Below are 17,668 nucleotides of genomic sequence, written 5' to 3'. Positions count from 1 at the left end.
ATCGCTACTATCGAAGTCCAGACACACTCTCACGCATTGATCACAGTTTGCTTCCGCTATACTTTCTAGCCGCTCGTGACAACATATGTGTCATTGTCTCCGTTGTCGACCACCTTCGTTGGACTTATACGACCTCCCTTATCTGGATCTAGTCTGGTTCTGTTGATTGAGCCTCTTTTGAGTTCAAGGATTTTACTTTCTTGGTTGTTCATGGCTTCTGACCCGTCCATATATACTAACTATGTCAATGTGCATTTATCTATTGATAAGTTAGATGATACTAATTATGCGACTTGGGCATCAGACGTTAAACTTTGGCTTAAGAGTTAGGGTTATCTTGATCATATTACTCAGAACGTGACAACTATGGATTCTGCTGCGGTTCCCCATTGGTTGAAAGTTGATGCTCAGTTATGCATTGTTCTAAAAGGTACCCTTCATTCCTCTTTAAAACAATGTTTTCGTTCCTACAAAACATGTTTTGAAATATGGGAACATGCCAAATTATTATACACCAATGATACTCAACGTCTTTATGGTGTTTGTCATGATCTTCTCAATGTTGTTGCTTCTCGGCATTACGACTCTATGACTGTTTATATGGGAAAAATTCATGCTATTTTTTATGAATTTAATGAATTATTGCTTCATGCCTTTACTTCTGCCAAAGAAATAGAGCAACAGTCAAAGTTCTTCATGCTACTAGCATTGCACGACCTTGCTGATGGGTATTCTCATATTCGTGATCAGATTTTGGGTTCACCTGTTGTTCCCACTTTGACTTCTACTTCTTTCACTCTTTTGCGTGTACCTAGTAAACCCATCAATGATACATATGTTTCCTCTACGTTGACATCTCAACGTCACAATTGCAATCACTCTCACAAACCGAGAAAAGGACGTCTCAAGTGTAACCATTGTGGCAAGCTAGGCCACACGATTGACAGATGTTATGCATTACATGGTCACCCTCCTAGTCTGCTACTATTGTTTAGATTTCTCCTTCGTCACAATCACCTATTGGGGATTCTCCTTCATCTGATATTACTGATGACTCTACTATTTCTAGTAAATTTCTCAAATGGTATAAGGATCAACAACCTTCTAGTTTCATTACATCTGTATCACACACAAGTACATCTTTTATTGGTCTGAGTCCATCTTCTTCTCTTGGCTCTTAGGTTCTTGACTCGGGAGCCACAAATCACATTACTGGTAACAAATCTTTGTTTTCCTCTTTGTCCTCTCTGAATCCTTTACCTTCTGTTATAATGGCTGATGGATCTAGAGTTTTAGCTCATGGTGTTGGGACTATTAACATTTTTCCTTTTTTATCCATTGATAATGTTTTTTATGTCCCTGAGTCTCCTTTTAACTTATTATCTATTAGTCGTCTAACTCGTTCTCTTGATTGTGATATTTCTCTTAACAAAGATTCTGTTTGTTTACAGGACTGGAGTTCGAGATAGGTGATTGGCACCGAATGTGAGTCTCATGGTCTTTATCATCTTCGCCCCTCTACACATATTGGGACAGTTATGGAGTCTCCATCACTTCTTCATGCTCAGTTAGGTCATTTCAGTCTTGCCAAATTGCAACAACTTCTTACTAGCTTATCCAAGTTGTCCAATTTGGTATGTGAGTCGTGTCATAGGAAAACATATTCGTAGTTCCTTTTCTCGTAGTGTCTCACAACGTGCTTCGTTCCTTTTTGCCTTAGTCCATTCTGACATTTGGAGACCTAGTCGTGTTATGTCTACTTCTATGTTTTCAATATTTCGTTACTTTTATTGATGATTATTCTAGACACACTTGGCTATTTTTAATGAAAAATCATTCTGATTTATTTTATCTTTTTCAAACCCTTTATAATGAAATTAAAACTCAATTTGGTGTTTTTATTCAAACTGTGCGCAGTGATAACGATTGTGAATATCTTTCCCATTCTTTTCAACAATTTATGGCTTCTCATGATATTCTCCATCAAACTTCATGTGCTTATACACCTCAACAAAATGGGGTGGCTGAGCACAAAAATAAACATCTTATTGAAACAACTCACACTCTTTTAATTCATGGTAACATTCCTCAATATTTTTGGGGTGATGATATTCTTACTGCCTGTTATCTCATTAATCGCATGCCCTCTTCTGTTTTAGATAATAAAATACCTCATTCTATCTTATTTCCTCATGAACCCCTTCACCCCTTACCTCTAAAAGTTTTTGGGTCTACATGTTTTGTTCATAATTTTAGTTCTGGTCTTGATAAGTTAGCTCCTCGATCACACAAATGTGTTTTTTTAGGTATTACTAAATCAAAGAAAGGATACAAGTGTTTTTCTTCTTCTCTTGATCGTTATTTTATATCAACAGATGTCACCTTCAATGAGTCTTCCTTTTATTTTAACGATCATTCTTCTTCTGATATGTCTCCTTCTAATGTTGTTTGTACTCCTCCAATTATGCCTAGTTCATCAGGTGTTTCTCAACCCCCACCAAGTGACTCAATTCAATTGCCAACTACCTTGTCTCCTTCGGCTTCGAAAATTGAGTCTACCCTTCCAATTGCCCTCCGAAAAGGTATACATTCTATTCGTAATCCCTTTCCACATTATCTTACTTTAAGTTATCATAGACTATCTTCACCTTTTTATACCTGTCTTTCGTCTATTTCTTCTGTGACCATCCCAAAATTTGTTAATGATGCCTTAGCCCCATCCTAGTTAGCATCAAGCCATGCTAGATGAACTAAGTGCTCTTTAGAGTAATGGAACATGGGAGCTTGTCCCATTACCGTCTGGAAAATTTGTTGTTGGTTGCAGGTGGGTTTTTGCTATCAAAGTTGGTCATGATGGAACTATTGATCACCTCAAAGCTCGTCTCTTAGCCAAAGGTTACAAACAAATGTTTGGGTTGGATTATGGTAATACTTTTTTTCCAGTGACAAAGATGACATCTGTTCGTTTATTTATAGCCATGACGGCTCTTCAACAATGACCTCTTTATCAATTAGATGTCAAAAATGCATTCCTTAACGGATATTTGCAAGAAGAGATTTACATGGAGAAACCTCTAGATTTTTTGCTTAAGGAAAGTCTTCTGGGATGGTATGTCGTCTTCGCAAATCCCTATATGGCCTAAAACAATCTCCTAGGGCCTGGTTTGGAAAATTTAATAATGTTGTTCAAAAATTTGGTATGACTCGATGTGAGACAAATAATTCAGTCTTTTACCGTTACTCGAGTGTTAAATCTGCCTACTTGATAGTATATGTTGATGACATTGTTCTTACAAGCATTGATAGTCATGGCATCTCTCAGATGAAATAACATATGTGCAACCATTTTCAAATCAAAGATCTTGACAAACTTAGATATTTCTTGGGTATTGAGGTGGCATAATCCAACGATGGTATTGTTATATCTCAAAGGAAATATGCATTGGATATTTTGGAGGAAACTGGGTTCATGAATTCAAAACCTGTGGACACACCCATAGATCCTAATACTAAACTTCTACCAAACCAGGGAAAGCCTATGTCAGATCCCGAGAAATATAGAAGATTAGTTAGAAAATTGAATTATCTTACAATTACTCATCTTGACATTTCCTTTGTAGTTAGTGTGGTAAGCCAATTCCTTAATTTCCCATGTGAAGATCATTGGAATGCAGTTATTCGTATATTAAAGTACATTAAAGGATCTCCTAGAAAATAGTTGTTGTATGGTTCTAGTAACCATACAAGAGTGGTTTGTTATTCTGATGCTGATTGGGAGGATCTCATTTTGATAGAAGATCTACATTCGAATATTATGTCTCCATTGGTGGTAACTTGATCTCTTGAAAAAGCAATAAACAAAGTATTGTGGTAAGATCTAGTGCAGAAGTAGAATATAGAGCTATTGCCTCAACCATTTGTGGGCTTGTTTGCCTTAAGCAATTGCTTAGAGAGTTACAATTTGGAGATGTCACTCAAATGACACTTATATGTGACAATCAGGCTACTCTTCATATTAGTTATAATCCTATCTTTCACATGAGATTTACTGTCATTTCATTCGAGAGAAGATTGTATTTGGAGATGTCAAGACTGAGTTCGTCAATTCAAGTGGTTAGTTAACAGATATTTTCACTAAGTCTTTATGGAGACCAATAATTGATTATATTTGTAATAAGCTTGGTACATACGATTTGTATGCATCAGCTTGAGGGGGAGTGTTAGATATATTATCTTTATTTTATATTTATCTTTTATCTTTAGTTAGTTTGTTATTATTTCTTATTTGTATTTTGGGCTTAACCCATATTTCTTCTATTATAAATAGAGAACTCTATGTGTATATTCAACACAAAAAAGATTAATCCCATACATAATTTTCATTATATTTAATAATAAGAAATATAGCAAGGTAGAAAGGAAAAGAAAAGGTGAAAATCAGATAAAGAAAAACTAAACATGTATGAACAAATTGTATTTGAAAGAATTCTAAAAGCTTTTAGAATTTAAATTTATAGAATCATATTAACGTGCACAATGTTTAATTGACTTTAGTAACATGTTAATAAATTTGTTAAAATAATTTTCCTCAACTTATTTCGTTAAGTTTCGTATAAACTTAAGCTATAAGGTTTATGTGATAAAAATGTTGAATAAGTAATTAATTAAACTAGTTCTTACAAAAACTTTGAGCAAGATATTTCTAAGTCATATTTGATGAAATTTTTTTATTTATATCACCCTTAATAGTCTCACATTATAATACTCCAATTTTGGGATGTCACGGTTATGTATAAAAAATTTGAAATTTTTAAAATCATAATATCATCATGAAAATCCAAATTTATTAAGTCTTTACAATTAAAGAAAAATAAACCATAACTCCAATTTAATTATAAAATAAAACTTCAAATAAAATAGTTTATACAAATAACCATAAATTCTCTAACTCTCTCAATTCTCTTGCCGCGCTATACAACATTCGAACTATCTGCATGATCATTTACTCCCGCAAGTGGAAACCACAACCACAAACATAGGAGTGAGCTAACTGAGAATCAATCATAAGCAAAATAATATAACACATAAATGCTAAACATTCATCACAACAATAAACACAACAACACATCAACAGTTTAAACACGATCACACATCATCATCACAAATCAGGGGTCTATCTCCCGTATCCTACCATACCACCTGTTCATCAGAACCAACCAGTTCGAGTCGTCCTGCCATCCAACACCAACCTTATCCTCTTCCCCGAACGAAGAGAATATCTTTCCCGCATCCATGATCAAAGAGAATCTCTTTTTCGCATCCACGGCCGAAGAGAATCTCTTTCCCATATCCACAGAATTATCAACACTCAAACCCATCCTTTTCCTGCATCCTAAGCCAAAGAGAATCTTTTTCTCACATCCACAACCAAAAGAGTTATCAACACTTGAACCCATCCTCTTCCCACATCCACGGCCGAAAAGAATCTCTTTTCCTTATTCATGGTCGAAAGAGTCATCAACACTCGAACCATATTGTCTAGCGACCTTGCTCACAAATTAATTCTCCCATAAAAGCATTTCCAAAATAATTCTCCATTAAATATCAACACCACCAAAGTCAAACATAACCATTTGACTCTATGATAAGCGCACCCTCCCTCTTTTCTAATTGCCACGTTGCTACCAAAAAGGTAACCACACACTTCTCACAATAAGCAAAGGGGTGGCCCACACAAGCACTAGAATATCACATATATCTTCCTAGTTGTTAAACTCGCGGGTCCCACTAATTTAACACAAATCTCATGCAATCCATCGACTTTTCGACATGCTTCACCGAGCTTTATACATGCTTCACCAACCTAACGTCATGCTTCATTGAGTTTTCCACATGGTTCATCGAGCTTTCCACATCCTTCACCGAGCTAAGTGGAGCATGTAGAAAGCTAGGGCTAATCATGAGTTTGGCACCCCGAGAATCATCCAAACTAGAGTCATGAGACTAGCAGCCCGACAATCATCTAGACCGGACCAGACTAGCGTGACAATCATCAAGACAAGATGAACCAGCCAAACAATCATCTAGAATAGAATAGACCAACCCAATAGTCATCCAGACCATACTAGACCAACTTGACAATCGTGACATTGACAACCCAACAATCATCCAGACTCAACCAAACTAGCACGATAGTGAATACAGACTAGACTAGACCAGCCCAATAGTCATCCAAACCAAATCAACCAAACTAATATTTATCTAGACCAGACCAAATGCCAACCATGGATGCAAGCTCAATAAGAAACATCGATACAAGCTCGGCCAAAGAGAAGCTCAGCAGGAGAAAAGCTTGAGAGGAGAAACATGGAGACGAGCTCAGTAGGAGACAACAAGCTCGACAAGAGACAAGCTCAACAAGCTCGATACGAGACAAGCACAACAAGAATTTTTATTGTTTTCTTATTTTTCATTAACCACAATACGTTTGAATGTGGGATATCTGGTGCATATATCTATAATTTTTTTCATGTTTGTGTATCTCAACTATCATGAAGAAAGTTTTTACATTTTTGTGTGAAAGATCTTTAATTAAATTAGACCAACCCGACAGTCATCCAGATTAAACCAACCAACTTAATAGCCATCAAGACCAGACTAGACCATCCTGACAGTCATCAAGACCAAAATAGTCCAGCCCAACAACATTTAGACCAAAGTAGAAAAACTCGACAATCATGATATTCACAACTTAGTAGTCCTTCAAATCAAACCAGACCAGCATGGATCCAAACAAACTAGTTTAACAATCATTCAAATCAAACCAACCAACCCGACAATCATCCAAATTAGACAAACTAGTAAAAAAAAACTAATATTAAACTTGACAGAGGAAAAATAAATAAAAACTGGATGGTCAGTATGCTATCTCAACAATGATTGTAAATTACAGCCCAATATATTGTTATAGAAAACAAAATACATTTGTAATCACACGCATTGCACGGATCAAAATACTAGTCCTATACAAAATAGGCAACTCTTACTTTACACTTTTACAAACAAAGAAATAAAGTTAGGCCTTGATGCAACCCGAGGGTGATATCCATCAAAAATGTGTTCATTCACATACTTTTGTTCGTCAATGCATTTATTTTCTTAAGTATATACATTTACCGTTAACAACCATTTTTAAAGTAAAAAATATATTTTCGTATGCTACAGGCCAAGCGATATGTACATTGGTTTAAAAGAAATGTAATTAAGAGCAGGTTATTACAAAGTACTTGCAGCTAGAAACAAATTAAGAGAAGATTAAAGTGAACTTATACGAAACGAACTGTTCTGGTAAGTCATAACAGGGTAAAAACCAATAGTAATAAAGAAAAAACCATTTACTCAGCAACAATGAGAATGGATATGATTGTAAATCGTCAAAATCCCTATGCAGATACTCCAGAGGCAAAAGTATTCCTCAAAGACATAATAAAATAACATCAAGCTGAAACCCACAAATCTAGACATTTAATTCAGTTAGCTTTCACGTGCTGCAGAACAACATTATAGGCTTCATGTTCCTCCCCAAAGTCCTGCAAAAGGAAAATACATAAACATCCACATACATTGAAAGGCACTCCAAAACATCAATTCAAATACAAGCCAATAAAGCCATACCTTAACAACCACACATGAGCAACCAGTTACCTTCCTAGCCTTTCCCTCTGAGTCAATCTTACACAACTGAAACAAAAATATTCAACAAAAAATATTATAAGAATAAAATCCTTATGAACATTCACCAACTGAATTTGGGAATTGAGAGTAAAAGAATGGTACAAGGAATTTAAGTAAAATGGTTAGGAGTCTCTAAGGCACTTACACCAGCCCATTCTCCAAGGGTCTTTGCACTTGGAACTGTCAAAAGGCTAACATTGTGCTCGGCGCAAAGGGCCTTCACCAGTTTCACATAATCAGGTTGGTCACAGTCTTCTGCTAGAACACAGAGCTGTGCAGCATGCTTCTCAATGATCTTGGCACCTTCATGAAGACCTCTTGCAAGACCACCGTAAGCCAGAGATTTTCTCAGCACAAGCTGTAAAGCAGTCATGATGTCCATGGGCTCACCGGGAATGGAAGCAGGTGCCTCAGCTGCAACAGCTACCTCTTCACTGCATAGTACAAGTATTCTAAACAGTCAGGAGATACATATACATGAATCTTAAACTCATCCAGGAAAAGCTACTCGAAAAAAAGGAGTAGAGCAATGCATATAACATTACAAGCATGTGAACAAGTTTTATTACCAGCAGCAATGCACATACATTATATATTTAGTTTTCCTTATCCCTTAATTTCTAATCAAGACTAAGGGACAGCACTATCATTCAATTTTCCACAAATCAAATTAAATTAATTAACAGTGCTTAACCAAGCCGTCCTTGCACATTTCTCAACCCCATTGGAATATTTCAAAAACAATTTCCTATATGATAAATGCCGCAACAAAAATGCCAACACTACCCGGAACTATAATAGACCATGGTAAATAGTTCACTTCATTCATTTTCAACACAAGGAATCAAAATCCCAACTCCAATTAATTAAACTCAACAGTGATAAAATCAATTCAGTTTTAATCATCAATGTGTTAAAATAGAAAATTGAAACTGCCAAAATCCAGCATGGCAAAAATATCCACATATTTAAAACGGCTGGTAAACAGATTTTTAGTGGATATCAATCAATACCAACCCATTCTCATCTCTAACCAAATCCAACCTCAACGCATGACACAACCACGAGCAGACATTGTAATCAGTATGTATATCCTCACTACCATAACTTGATAGGTATTTCAGTTGAATATTGAATTAAAAAATCAAGGGGTAGAGAGTTGCATTCATAAACCAAACTGAATTAGAAAATCGTTAAGAAAAAAATGAGCGTACCCAGACATCTTTCGTTGTCGAATTCAAAAGACACGCTTTGCTTCTGCCAAAACAAAAATAACTATTCAAATCAGAGATTGAGCAAACACGTTAATAGGCAAAGAGATTAAATGTTTTACACAAAAAATTTCAGCTTTTATCTTAGGAAAATGAGAAGAGCAGAGAACACGGGAGAAAGAGAAAAACCTTGTTGAAGAGTTAGCCGCCCCCAATCAATTCTTAGCTCAGTAGTTCTGATACGAAAATAAGAGAAAAAAATGTAAAATATATGTGAAACCATAAACCCTAACATTTTAGGCTGAAAAGTCTGAATTGACCCTCTCTGTTTTAATTTTTGTATTAAATAAAAACTTTAAATTTAACTTTAGTTTTAATTTCTCCAACGAATTTTTAGATAAAATAATATTTTAATGATTATGAATATATCGTTAAATTAAATTTTCACTTTTCAAATAATTTTATATCCCATTTATAATATTCCACTTTGAACAATTTAATACTCATAAAATCAAATATTATAAAATTGATAAAATTATCTTAATATATATAATTAATTAAGTTATCTTTAAAAATAAATAATTGTAAAAATTAAAGACATTTAGTTTATTTAATAGATTGGGAAAGAAAAAATATAAATATATTTTAATTTCCTAAGTGTATCATTTTATTCAGATTATACTTTGAATCCAGCACAAATGCGTATTTGAGTGGGTTTTTGGCTGCTAATATAGAAAACTAACTTATTCAATTCACTTACAAAAAATTGCAAAACATATTTTAAACATTTTAGACCTACCACTTAATCACCTCTAATTATTATATGAAGGGTTAATTTTATATTTTTAATTATAATCAAATAGGGTTTTATTTTGTCAAGGAATTTATTTATTGTGTACTTGATAATAGTTTAGAAAATAGGTTCTGTTTGTAATTTCTTCTCTCTGTTTGACCGCAAGAAAATGCAATGTTACGTCCGTGATAAAATTGGACATTTTTCCTATAGTGCTAGCACAAGGAAAGAATAGTGATTAGGCACACTTGGCACATGAAGAAGATAGCATGAATTCAGATAAAGTCCTGTTAACGGTAACTTCCACAACTGATGGAGGGAGTGATAGAACATGGTGTTTAGACACCGGTTGTTCTAGTCACGTGACTGGGAATAAAGACTGGAGATGGTAGAGCTGGATTCTATTGTTAAAAGCAGCGGTAGGTTCGCAGACAACAGCACAATAATTGCAGAAGTGTTGGGATAAGAAAGAAGGATGGAAAAACAACATTTATGAATGATGTATTGTATGTCCCAAATATGAAGAACAATCTCTTAAGCCTAAGGCAGTTAGGAAAGGAGGTTGAAAGTCTTACATAAATTAAAAATAAGATTTATTTATGATATATAAGTGGATGTCACTTTATAAACCAGTTTTGTGAGATTGAATTAGGTTTAAAGTTTATTTTTTATTATGATATAAGAGTTATGATTAGAGTTTATCTATATTTACTGTTTGTTAGATATATTGTTGTATCGGATGGGTGCAGAAGAATTGTATTGAAGTACATGATGAGAGGGATCGGCTGTTCACAGCCCCATTGTCAAGGAATCACATGTTCAAAATTAATCTGAACAAAACAGTAGTTCAGTGCATGAAATTTGTACATATTAATAAGGAATACTGGTTATGGCACTACCGTTATAGCCATCTAAATTTCAGAAGCTTACATCTACTTGGTAGCAAAAGTACGGTGAGTGTATGATTGGCAAGAATCACCGAAAGGAGTTCAACAAAGCAACCATGCACATGGCCAAACAACCGCTTGGAGTGGTGTACTCGGAAGAGCTTGGAGGTAACAGGTACTTCTTGTGGATGAGCTTACCAGAAAAATATTGTTATACTTGTTAAAAGAAAAGAGAGAGGTCTTCTCATCTTTTTGGAAGTTTTGCAGGCTAGTTGAGAGACAATCTGAATGGAAGGTAAAGGTTCTTAGAACTGATGGGGTGAGTTTAACTCCAGAGAATTTGTTGAATTCTGTGCACACAAAGGCATAGAAAATGGGGTGACATCTCCTTACACACCTCAACATAATGGATTGGCTGAAAGAAGAAATAGAACATTGTTGAACATGACAAGGTGCATGTTAAGAGGGAAGAATTTGCCACACCATTTCTGGGGAGAAATTGTGTCAACTGCTGCTTATATTCTGAATCGCTGCCCAACAAAAAGGCTCCAGAACAGCACCCTTGAAGAAGCATGGACCGGAAATAAACCAATGGTGCATTATTTCCTGATATTTGGATCCTTGGCCTATATACACATTCCATAAGAATAGAGGAAGAATTTAGATGATAAGAGTGAGGCTCTTATACTCATTGGTTACCACCCAACAGGTGCATACATTTTATACAATCCAACAACAAATTATGTGATAATCAGTAGATATGTGCTGATTGATGAGATCGCCGAATGGATGTAGAAGGGTAAGGAAAGATCTCACATTCCTTGTGTGCTTGAGGATGCAGCGGTTGAGTCCAGAAGTGTTATAGGAGAAGGTGCAAAAGGGGTTAGGAGATCTCAGCGAGTGAAGTTTCCATCCACAAGGCTCATTAATTGTGGAGAGCTTACGCATCCGGTCTTCCTTGCAGACACAAAACCAATCTCTTGGAAACGGGCTATAGATGTAAGAGAATGGAAGAATGTTATGATGGAAGAATAGGATACTTGTTGAAGTATATGACTGCACCAGTGTGTTGGTGTTCGAAGAAACAAAGTGTAGTAGCTCTTTCTTCCTGTGAGACAGAAGCAGCATGCCAATGTTTATGGCTGGAATCTGTGTTGGAGGAGTTAATACTGGATTACAGGAAGCCGATTCAACCACTAGTAGACAATAAGTCTGCCATAGACTTATCCAAGAACCCAATATGCCATGGGAAAGCATATAAAGACAAAGTGTCACTTCTTCTTGCGGGATTAAGTTATGAAGAATAAGATTGAACTAGTATATTGCAGCACAGAGGACCAAATTGCGGACATCTTTACTAAGTCCTTGAGGCAATGCAGATTTGAAAAATTTAGAGGCATAGTGGGGTTGAAGTCTTTAGATAATTTTGATTGAGGGGGAGTGTTATTGTAAATCCAATTTATCCGTCAAAAAAAACTGTCTATTAATGAATTTTACAGAAAAAAATGTTGAGATGATTGTTCGGGAGATACTTAAAGAAAAAAATGATAATAACAAATAACATTACAATTGAATTTATGGACACAAGTCTTACAAAATTAATTAAAAGAAAGAAAAAATAAAGAACAACATTAAAAAAAATATGTATAAAAAGAATTGAACAAACGAAAGTGAGCGAGTGAGCTGTGGACGAGTGAATTAATTAACAAAGGTGCAATGCTTCCTGATCTCGCCGTTGGAGCCAGTGAGGACATCTATGGAACCCATTTGAACCATTGCCTTGGCAAACTTCTGAGACCAATTCGCAGGATCGTTGGCATTGCTGAGAACCATTTCCCTGGTGGATTGAGAGGTGAACAGCGTCTGATCCGATGTGAGCAAGCCTCGGTGGTCGATCAATCCATCGTAGTATTTGGTGTCCAAACGAATGGGAGTGGAAGGATCAAAAGACACGGTTGGGTCTGAGATGGAAGGTGGCGCAGGACACTTTGTTTTCAAGGTTTCAGCGTAGGAAGAGTCCATTGATGGGTCTTGCGGCAAGGTCTCATTGAAAGAGTACAACCGCTTAGAGAAGGAAGAACAATGCGACACACCAATGGAATGGGCTCCTGAAAGTGTCACCATTTCATCTGCAGACAAACCCTTTCGTGAAAACCTACTCACAAGCTCATCGGCGCTCAGGGTTGGTGCAGGCAGATTCTCCGCCGCTTCATCGGCCACGGAGACAAGACCGTCTCTGCGTCCTGTTGGAACGTCGTAGTTTATGCCACCCACTTTAAGAGCACTGTCTCTTGCTGCCAAGGCCAATATGTCTGCGCACGACACCGTTTGAGGACATGCAGCCTCCAACTGGGCCTTGGCGTCCTCAATGACCTCGAACCCACGCAAGCTTGGGTTGTTGGCAAAATGGTCTCTTTCTGCTGGGTTACCATGGGTAGATGCTAGCAACACGGAAGCATCGCAGCCCTGAAAAAATGCATAAATGAAATTGATGAGGGTGTTCTTTAATATGATGATAGTTGAGAGATGAGTGATTGATTTTACCCTGACAAAGCAGTCGTGGAAATGCATCCTTATGAGACCAGCTGCTATGCCTGAGTTTTCTGAAATGGCTTTGTTTACAGTACTTGTCACTATTTCCTCCGCAGATGGACACGTGGAGGCGTAGAACGCCACTTTGAGAGACGCTGAGGCCAATGAAGAAAGAGAAACTAGAATGAGAAGCAAAGTTGAAATGATTGGAAGGAAGCGGCGAGTGATAATATCCATTGTTGTGGGTTATTGCAAAAGATGATAATGATAAGGAGAAGCTAAGATGAAGAGTATTATTTATATGTTGTTTTGAAAGAAATGGTCATCAAAGTGTGTCTGCGGTTCAACTCTTTTCTTTTATTCTTCAGCCTCAGTCCACTGAGAATTTTTCTTGGTTTTGTGTCTGCTGCATCTATCTGCATGTCATGTGGCATTTAACTACTACAATTTTATCATAACTTTTCACATTTTTATAGTCAATTCTTCAAACTTTTTTGTTCTCTACAAGCCGCTCTGGCCGTAGACGGCTTCAAGAGGACTCCATTGGATAAATTAAGTATATAAATAAGAATCACATTTCTCACATTTTAAATAACATAACGCATCACCTTATTATTGTCATTATTTTATTTTTAATAAAAAAAACTCTCTTTTTTTTCATTAGTAACTAAAAGAAATACAGTTATAAACAACTAATATATTGCATAAAAAATAATACAGATGCAATTATATTAACGTTATAAGTTTTATTACGTTATTTTTAATATATCTAAAAGTATTTTGTTATTAAATTTACAACTTTTTATCTTTATATCTTTATTTACGGTATGTCCAAAAACAATTATAAAAAAATAAATGGTTTCGTACTTTTATATATTATTATAGAAATTAAATTTCATAAAAAAGTTTGTTAATTACTTGTTAAACTCAATTTTTTAAATACATATATTATTTAAATTTCTTAGGTGCTTAAATTTGGAATAAAATTATTAAATTTAAATAAGACAATTAAAATTTTTAAAATATTCAAGTATGGAATTATTTGTTTCTTATAAAGTCAACCGGATATCGTGCAAAGACTATATTTTCTTGAATGTCTCCAACATGCAATCTTTAAAGTCCTCGTTCTCGTCCTCCCCAATACTCAGTTCTTTGTAAGATGAATGAGGTTGTTCTTATAGAAGACACTCATCAAGTGAACTTCTCATATCAATAGCATTAAATGTGTAATTAATGAGAACATAAATAAAATACCTAATGATTATGCTATTTATAATATAATTCGTTACGTTTATAGGTCCTTATCTAGATAGGTCTAAGCTAGGGTCGAGTGACATATTTACTTTGTCTAAGTCATTGTTTGATCGTTATATTCAAGCTTTATTCAAGCTTGAATATATTCAAGCTTTGAATATATTCAAGCTTCATTCCAAATATAGATAAAATGAATCAATAAAAGTTGATGAAAGTTTTTGCAAAACATTTTGGGTAAACTTTGAGCATGTAGTTACAAGAGCATATATACCCATATCCTGCACATTTTGTCTCTTCTAACTTTGAGCATTTTTTCAATTTCTTCAGTACAAATCATAAGTTAGGTATACACATTCATTACCTTCCTTTCGATAAGGCAAGTAATTCAGATTGAGCTTTATATCCATTGAAACAAAGAATGTGTTTGATGTAAAGAATTTTATATGCATTTACTTATTAATGTGAATATATTGTGTTTCTTAACTCTTTTCTATTAGCTTATCTTATACGTGTAGTTTGTATTGCAACTAATAGTATGACGTATTTCATAAATGATTTTATACTTTAAGATGACCTTTTTAAAACAGATTGGCATCAACAATTTATAATAAACTCATGTTAACAATTCTGCTAATTAGCTACAAATGTTTATTGTTTTATTTCTATAAAATTTTTATGACTTATTTATTTATAATATTTTTGTATTAATGTTTAAAAGCTAATTATATAATAATACATACTTTAAAAATCATATTGAAAATCATGAAGCCGTCACAATAATGTATTGAGGATAAAAAGGAGAAGGAAATAAACATATTATCACTAGTACAAAAATCACGTACAATGTCGAATATTTTGGGCTTTTAATGGCGAATTCGCGAACGACGTCATATCAGGAGACGTTAAATTGACGTAAAATTTTAAAAAATTCGACATTACGTCGAATTTTGTCAATATACGACGTTAACGTCGAATTTTGTCAATATTCGATGTTAATCAATTTTTTTTATTAATTGTGATCCTTTTTAATAACTCTACTAGATCTGAAAAGCAGAAAAACAATAAATTTCAAGTTTTTGATATTTTATAAAGCATGAACTTTTATTAACAACAAACAACAATAACCAACAACAAACAAGTTCAACCAAACAACAACGACAAACAAGTTCAACCAAACAACAACCATAAACAACTTTAAAAAAAAACAACAAACAAGTTCAACAAATAAGTTCTTCAAAACGAAAACGAAAAACTAACCTTCAAAAGGTGGGTTCATCGGAATAAAGTGTCGTCACCCGTGAGAGAGAAAATAATCGGTTAAAACAAACGAAAATCATACATAAAGTAGTTAATTAACATGCATTTGTATCAAATGAAAGAAAGATTACCTGTGATGGTCGTCAAACTTCGTTCGAGAAAAGTTTGAGAAGAGGAGAGGGTCTCGCGCGCTAAGATAAAGTGAATGAATTTTCAATCTCCCGCTCAAATTTTTATTGAATTCACTAACCTTTTAACGTCTAACGCTAGGACATTCGACGTTTTATATCATTTTACGTCGAATTACAATTATAAACGACGTTTAATAATTGCATTTATTTACAAAAATGTCACCGGTCATTTTTAACGTTGACTATTTAGTGGTTCGACGTTAAACGCGTGACGTTATACGTTGTTTTTGCACTAGTGTGTCATAAGTTGGAACGAAAAAGTATTAAAAAAATACTTCATTATAAAAAAGTGATACTACAAAAGTAAACCCTTAAATTCTTCCTTCTAAAATGTTTTTGGTACATCACTTTGGATTTTGTCTACTAATACCATAAGGGATGGAAGTGTGAAATGGAATATTGAATTGTGGAGTTTGCTTAAGTATTTGGATTTACAATGTGGATTTATTGGTGCAAGGAAGTAGCTTAGGAATAATTTGTTGGGAGAGTGACAGAGAGAGCAACAAAGAAAGCATAAAGGAAGAGTAAGAGAGCAGTGAAATTGACTATGAGAGCCTCTTGGCTGCGAAAAAGGTGTAAAAACTGGAAATATTGAAGCAAACCAGTCTCGGCTGTGCCAACTGCAAGAAGGAATATGGCCATGCCCATAAACCTGTGCCATGGCAGAAGGGAAGCTCTAGTAGACATTTCTGCACCAGGGAAGAAATAAGAGAAGAAACCTATGATATACTGAAAAGGAAAAATTATCATCAGAAAACTATCACATGATCTAAAGATAGAAACGAAAATAGGGCAAATCCATCAACGGATTAACTAGGTATACCTGTAAACCAAATAGGCATATTGCTGACATGCCTAGCCAAGAGTGTAATGTATACATATCAGGAAGACCAACTTCTTTCTTTGATTTGAAAACTGCAGTGATCCCTAAAACTCCAGCCACCATAGCTACCAGATGCAATAGAAGGTGAACCACTTTCACTGACCTGCTTTTTTTAGCCGCAGACTTGTATATCATGATAGCTGTTGCAAGTAATGTTGTTGTGTAAATTACAAATGGAGACACTTTAACAATCAGAAAATTGGCTTAATATTATGATGACAGAAAAGTGATGCGAATTTGGCAAGAATAGAAATTTGGTGACCTTCTCCACCAACTAAAATGAATCCAATGACCATTAGAAGTGGATGGAGCTGCATATAAAAGCAAAGAATAGATGTTATAGAAGCCAGATCACACAAGAACATCATCAATTAAATGGTTCATGGACAACTCACATTGAAAATCTTGGTTGGGTTGGAAGAGCTGAAGAAGGCAACACCTTCTCGGAAGTGTAGCAACCAAACTAATAAAAGGGTTGTTATTGCTATGAACAACAAATGAGCAACTATGGTAATTGAAGCTGCTCGAACTTGGAACCCACGACCCATTGTTTTCTTCAATTTTTCAGATTCGTATTTGATTTCAAATGGGTCTAAGAGACTAATAATTAGGGCATCTCTGCAATGGCTATGTATAAATAAAGCGATGAAAGAATCAAAGTATAGACATATATTTGCATGAGGATGCTAACAAAAACGAATATGGAAACGGTTTGGCCGGCAACGACAAATGCCACCTTAATCTTTTGTGGTTTGTAATTATATCAATGAAAGCTAGTTGTTTATAATTTTAGATATTTAATATTCATTAAGGGTTAGATGTAAGAATTTGTCTATAGGTAAAATGAAATATTTACTCTGTTACTTATTACTATGGTTAAAAATGGGAGAGCAGGTCAAAAAGAAAATTGTGGTTATTGTTAATTT

General features: G+C 34.9%; 3 protein-coding genes across 4 annotated transcripts; all 3 read right to left on the bottom strand.

Moving 5' to 3' along the window:
- Positions 1-7,303: 7,303 nt before the first annotated feature.
- On the bottom strand, positions 7,304-9,219 carry LOC108335249 (40S ribosomal protein S12). Of its 2 annotated transcripts, none has more exons than XM_017571228.2 (5): positions 9,135-9,219; positions 8,949-8,991; positions 7,880-8,168; positions 7,675-7,740; positions 7,304-7,589 (listed from the first exon to the last, which is right to left on the bottom strand). In XM_017571228.2, the coding sequence occupies exons 2-5, from the start codon at positions 8,954-8,956 to the stop codon at positions 7,530-7,532; spliced, it is 423 nt and encodes a 140-aa protein (XP_017426717.1). In that variant the 5' UTR covers positions 8,957-8,991; positions 9,135-9,219; the 3' UTR covers positions 7,304-7,529. The 2 variants fall into 2 exon arrangements, with proteins under 2 accessions (XP_017426717.1, XP_052725097.1); XM_052869137.1 differs by having other exon boundaries at positions 8,949-9,009; positions 9,135-9,170.
- A 3,093-nt stretch (positions 9,220-12,312) lies between these two features.
- On the bottom strand, positions 12,313-13,396 carry LOC128194210 (peroxidase 5-like). Its single transcript, XM_052869136.1, has 2 exons — positions 13,170-13,396; positions 12,313-13,091 (listed from the first exon to the last, which is right to left on the bottom strand). Exons 1-2 carry the CDS (start codon positions 13,392-13,394, stop codon positions 12,324-12,326), a joined length of 993 nt encoding a protein of 330 aa, XP_052725096.1. The 5' UTR covers positions 13,395-13,396; the 3' UTR covers positions 12,313-12,323.
- Positions 13,397-16,152: 2,756 nt separating this feature from the next.
- On the bottom strand, positions 16,153-17,420 carry LOC128194209 (probable ascorbate-specific transmembrane electron transporter 1). The gene is made up of 4 exons (XM_052869135.1): positions 17,138-17,420; positions 17,005-17,053; positions 16,683-16,882; positions 16,153-16,588 (listed from the first exon to the last, which is right to left on the bottom strand). The coding sequence occupies exons 1-4, from the start codon at positions 17,288-17,290 to the stop codon at positions 16,325-16,327; spliced, it is 666 nt and encodes a 221-aa protein (XP_052725095.1). The 5' UTR covers positions 17,291-17,420; the 3' UTR covers positions 16,153-16,324.
- Positions 17,421-17,668: the final 248 nt, after the last annotated feature.

Source organism: Vigna angularis, chromosome 10, assembly GCF_016808095.1.
Source record: "Vigna angularis cultivar LongXiaoDou No.4 chromosome 10, ASM1680809v1, whole genome shotgun sequence".
Lineage (NCBI taxonomy): Eukaryota > Viridiplantae > Streptophyta > Magnoliopsida > Fabales > Fabaceae > Vigna > Vigna angularis.
This window is presented reverse-complemented; position numbering and strand designations above follow the sequence as displayed.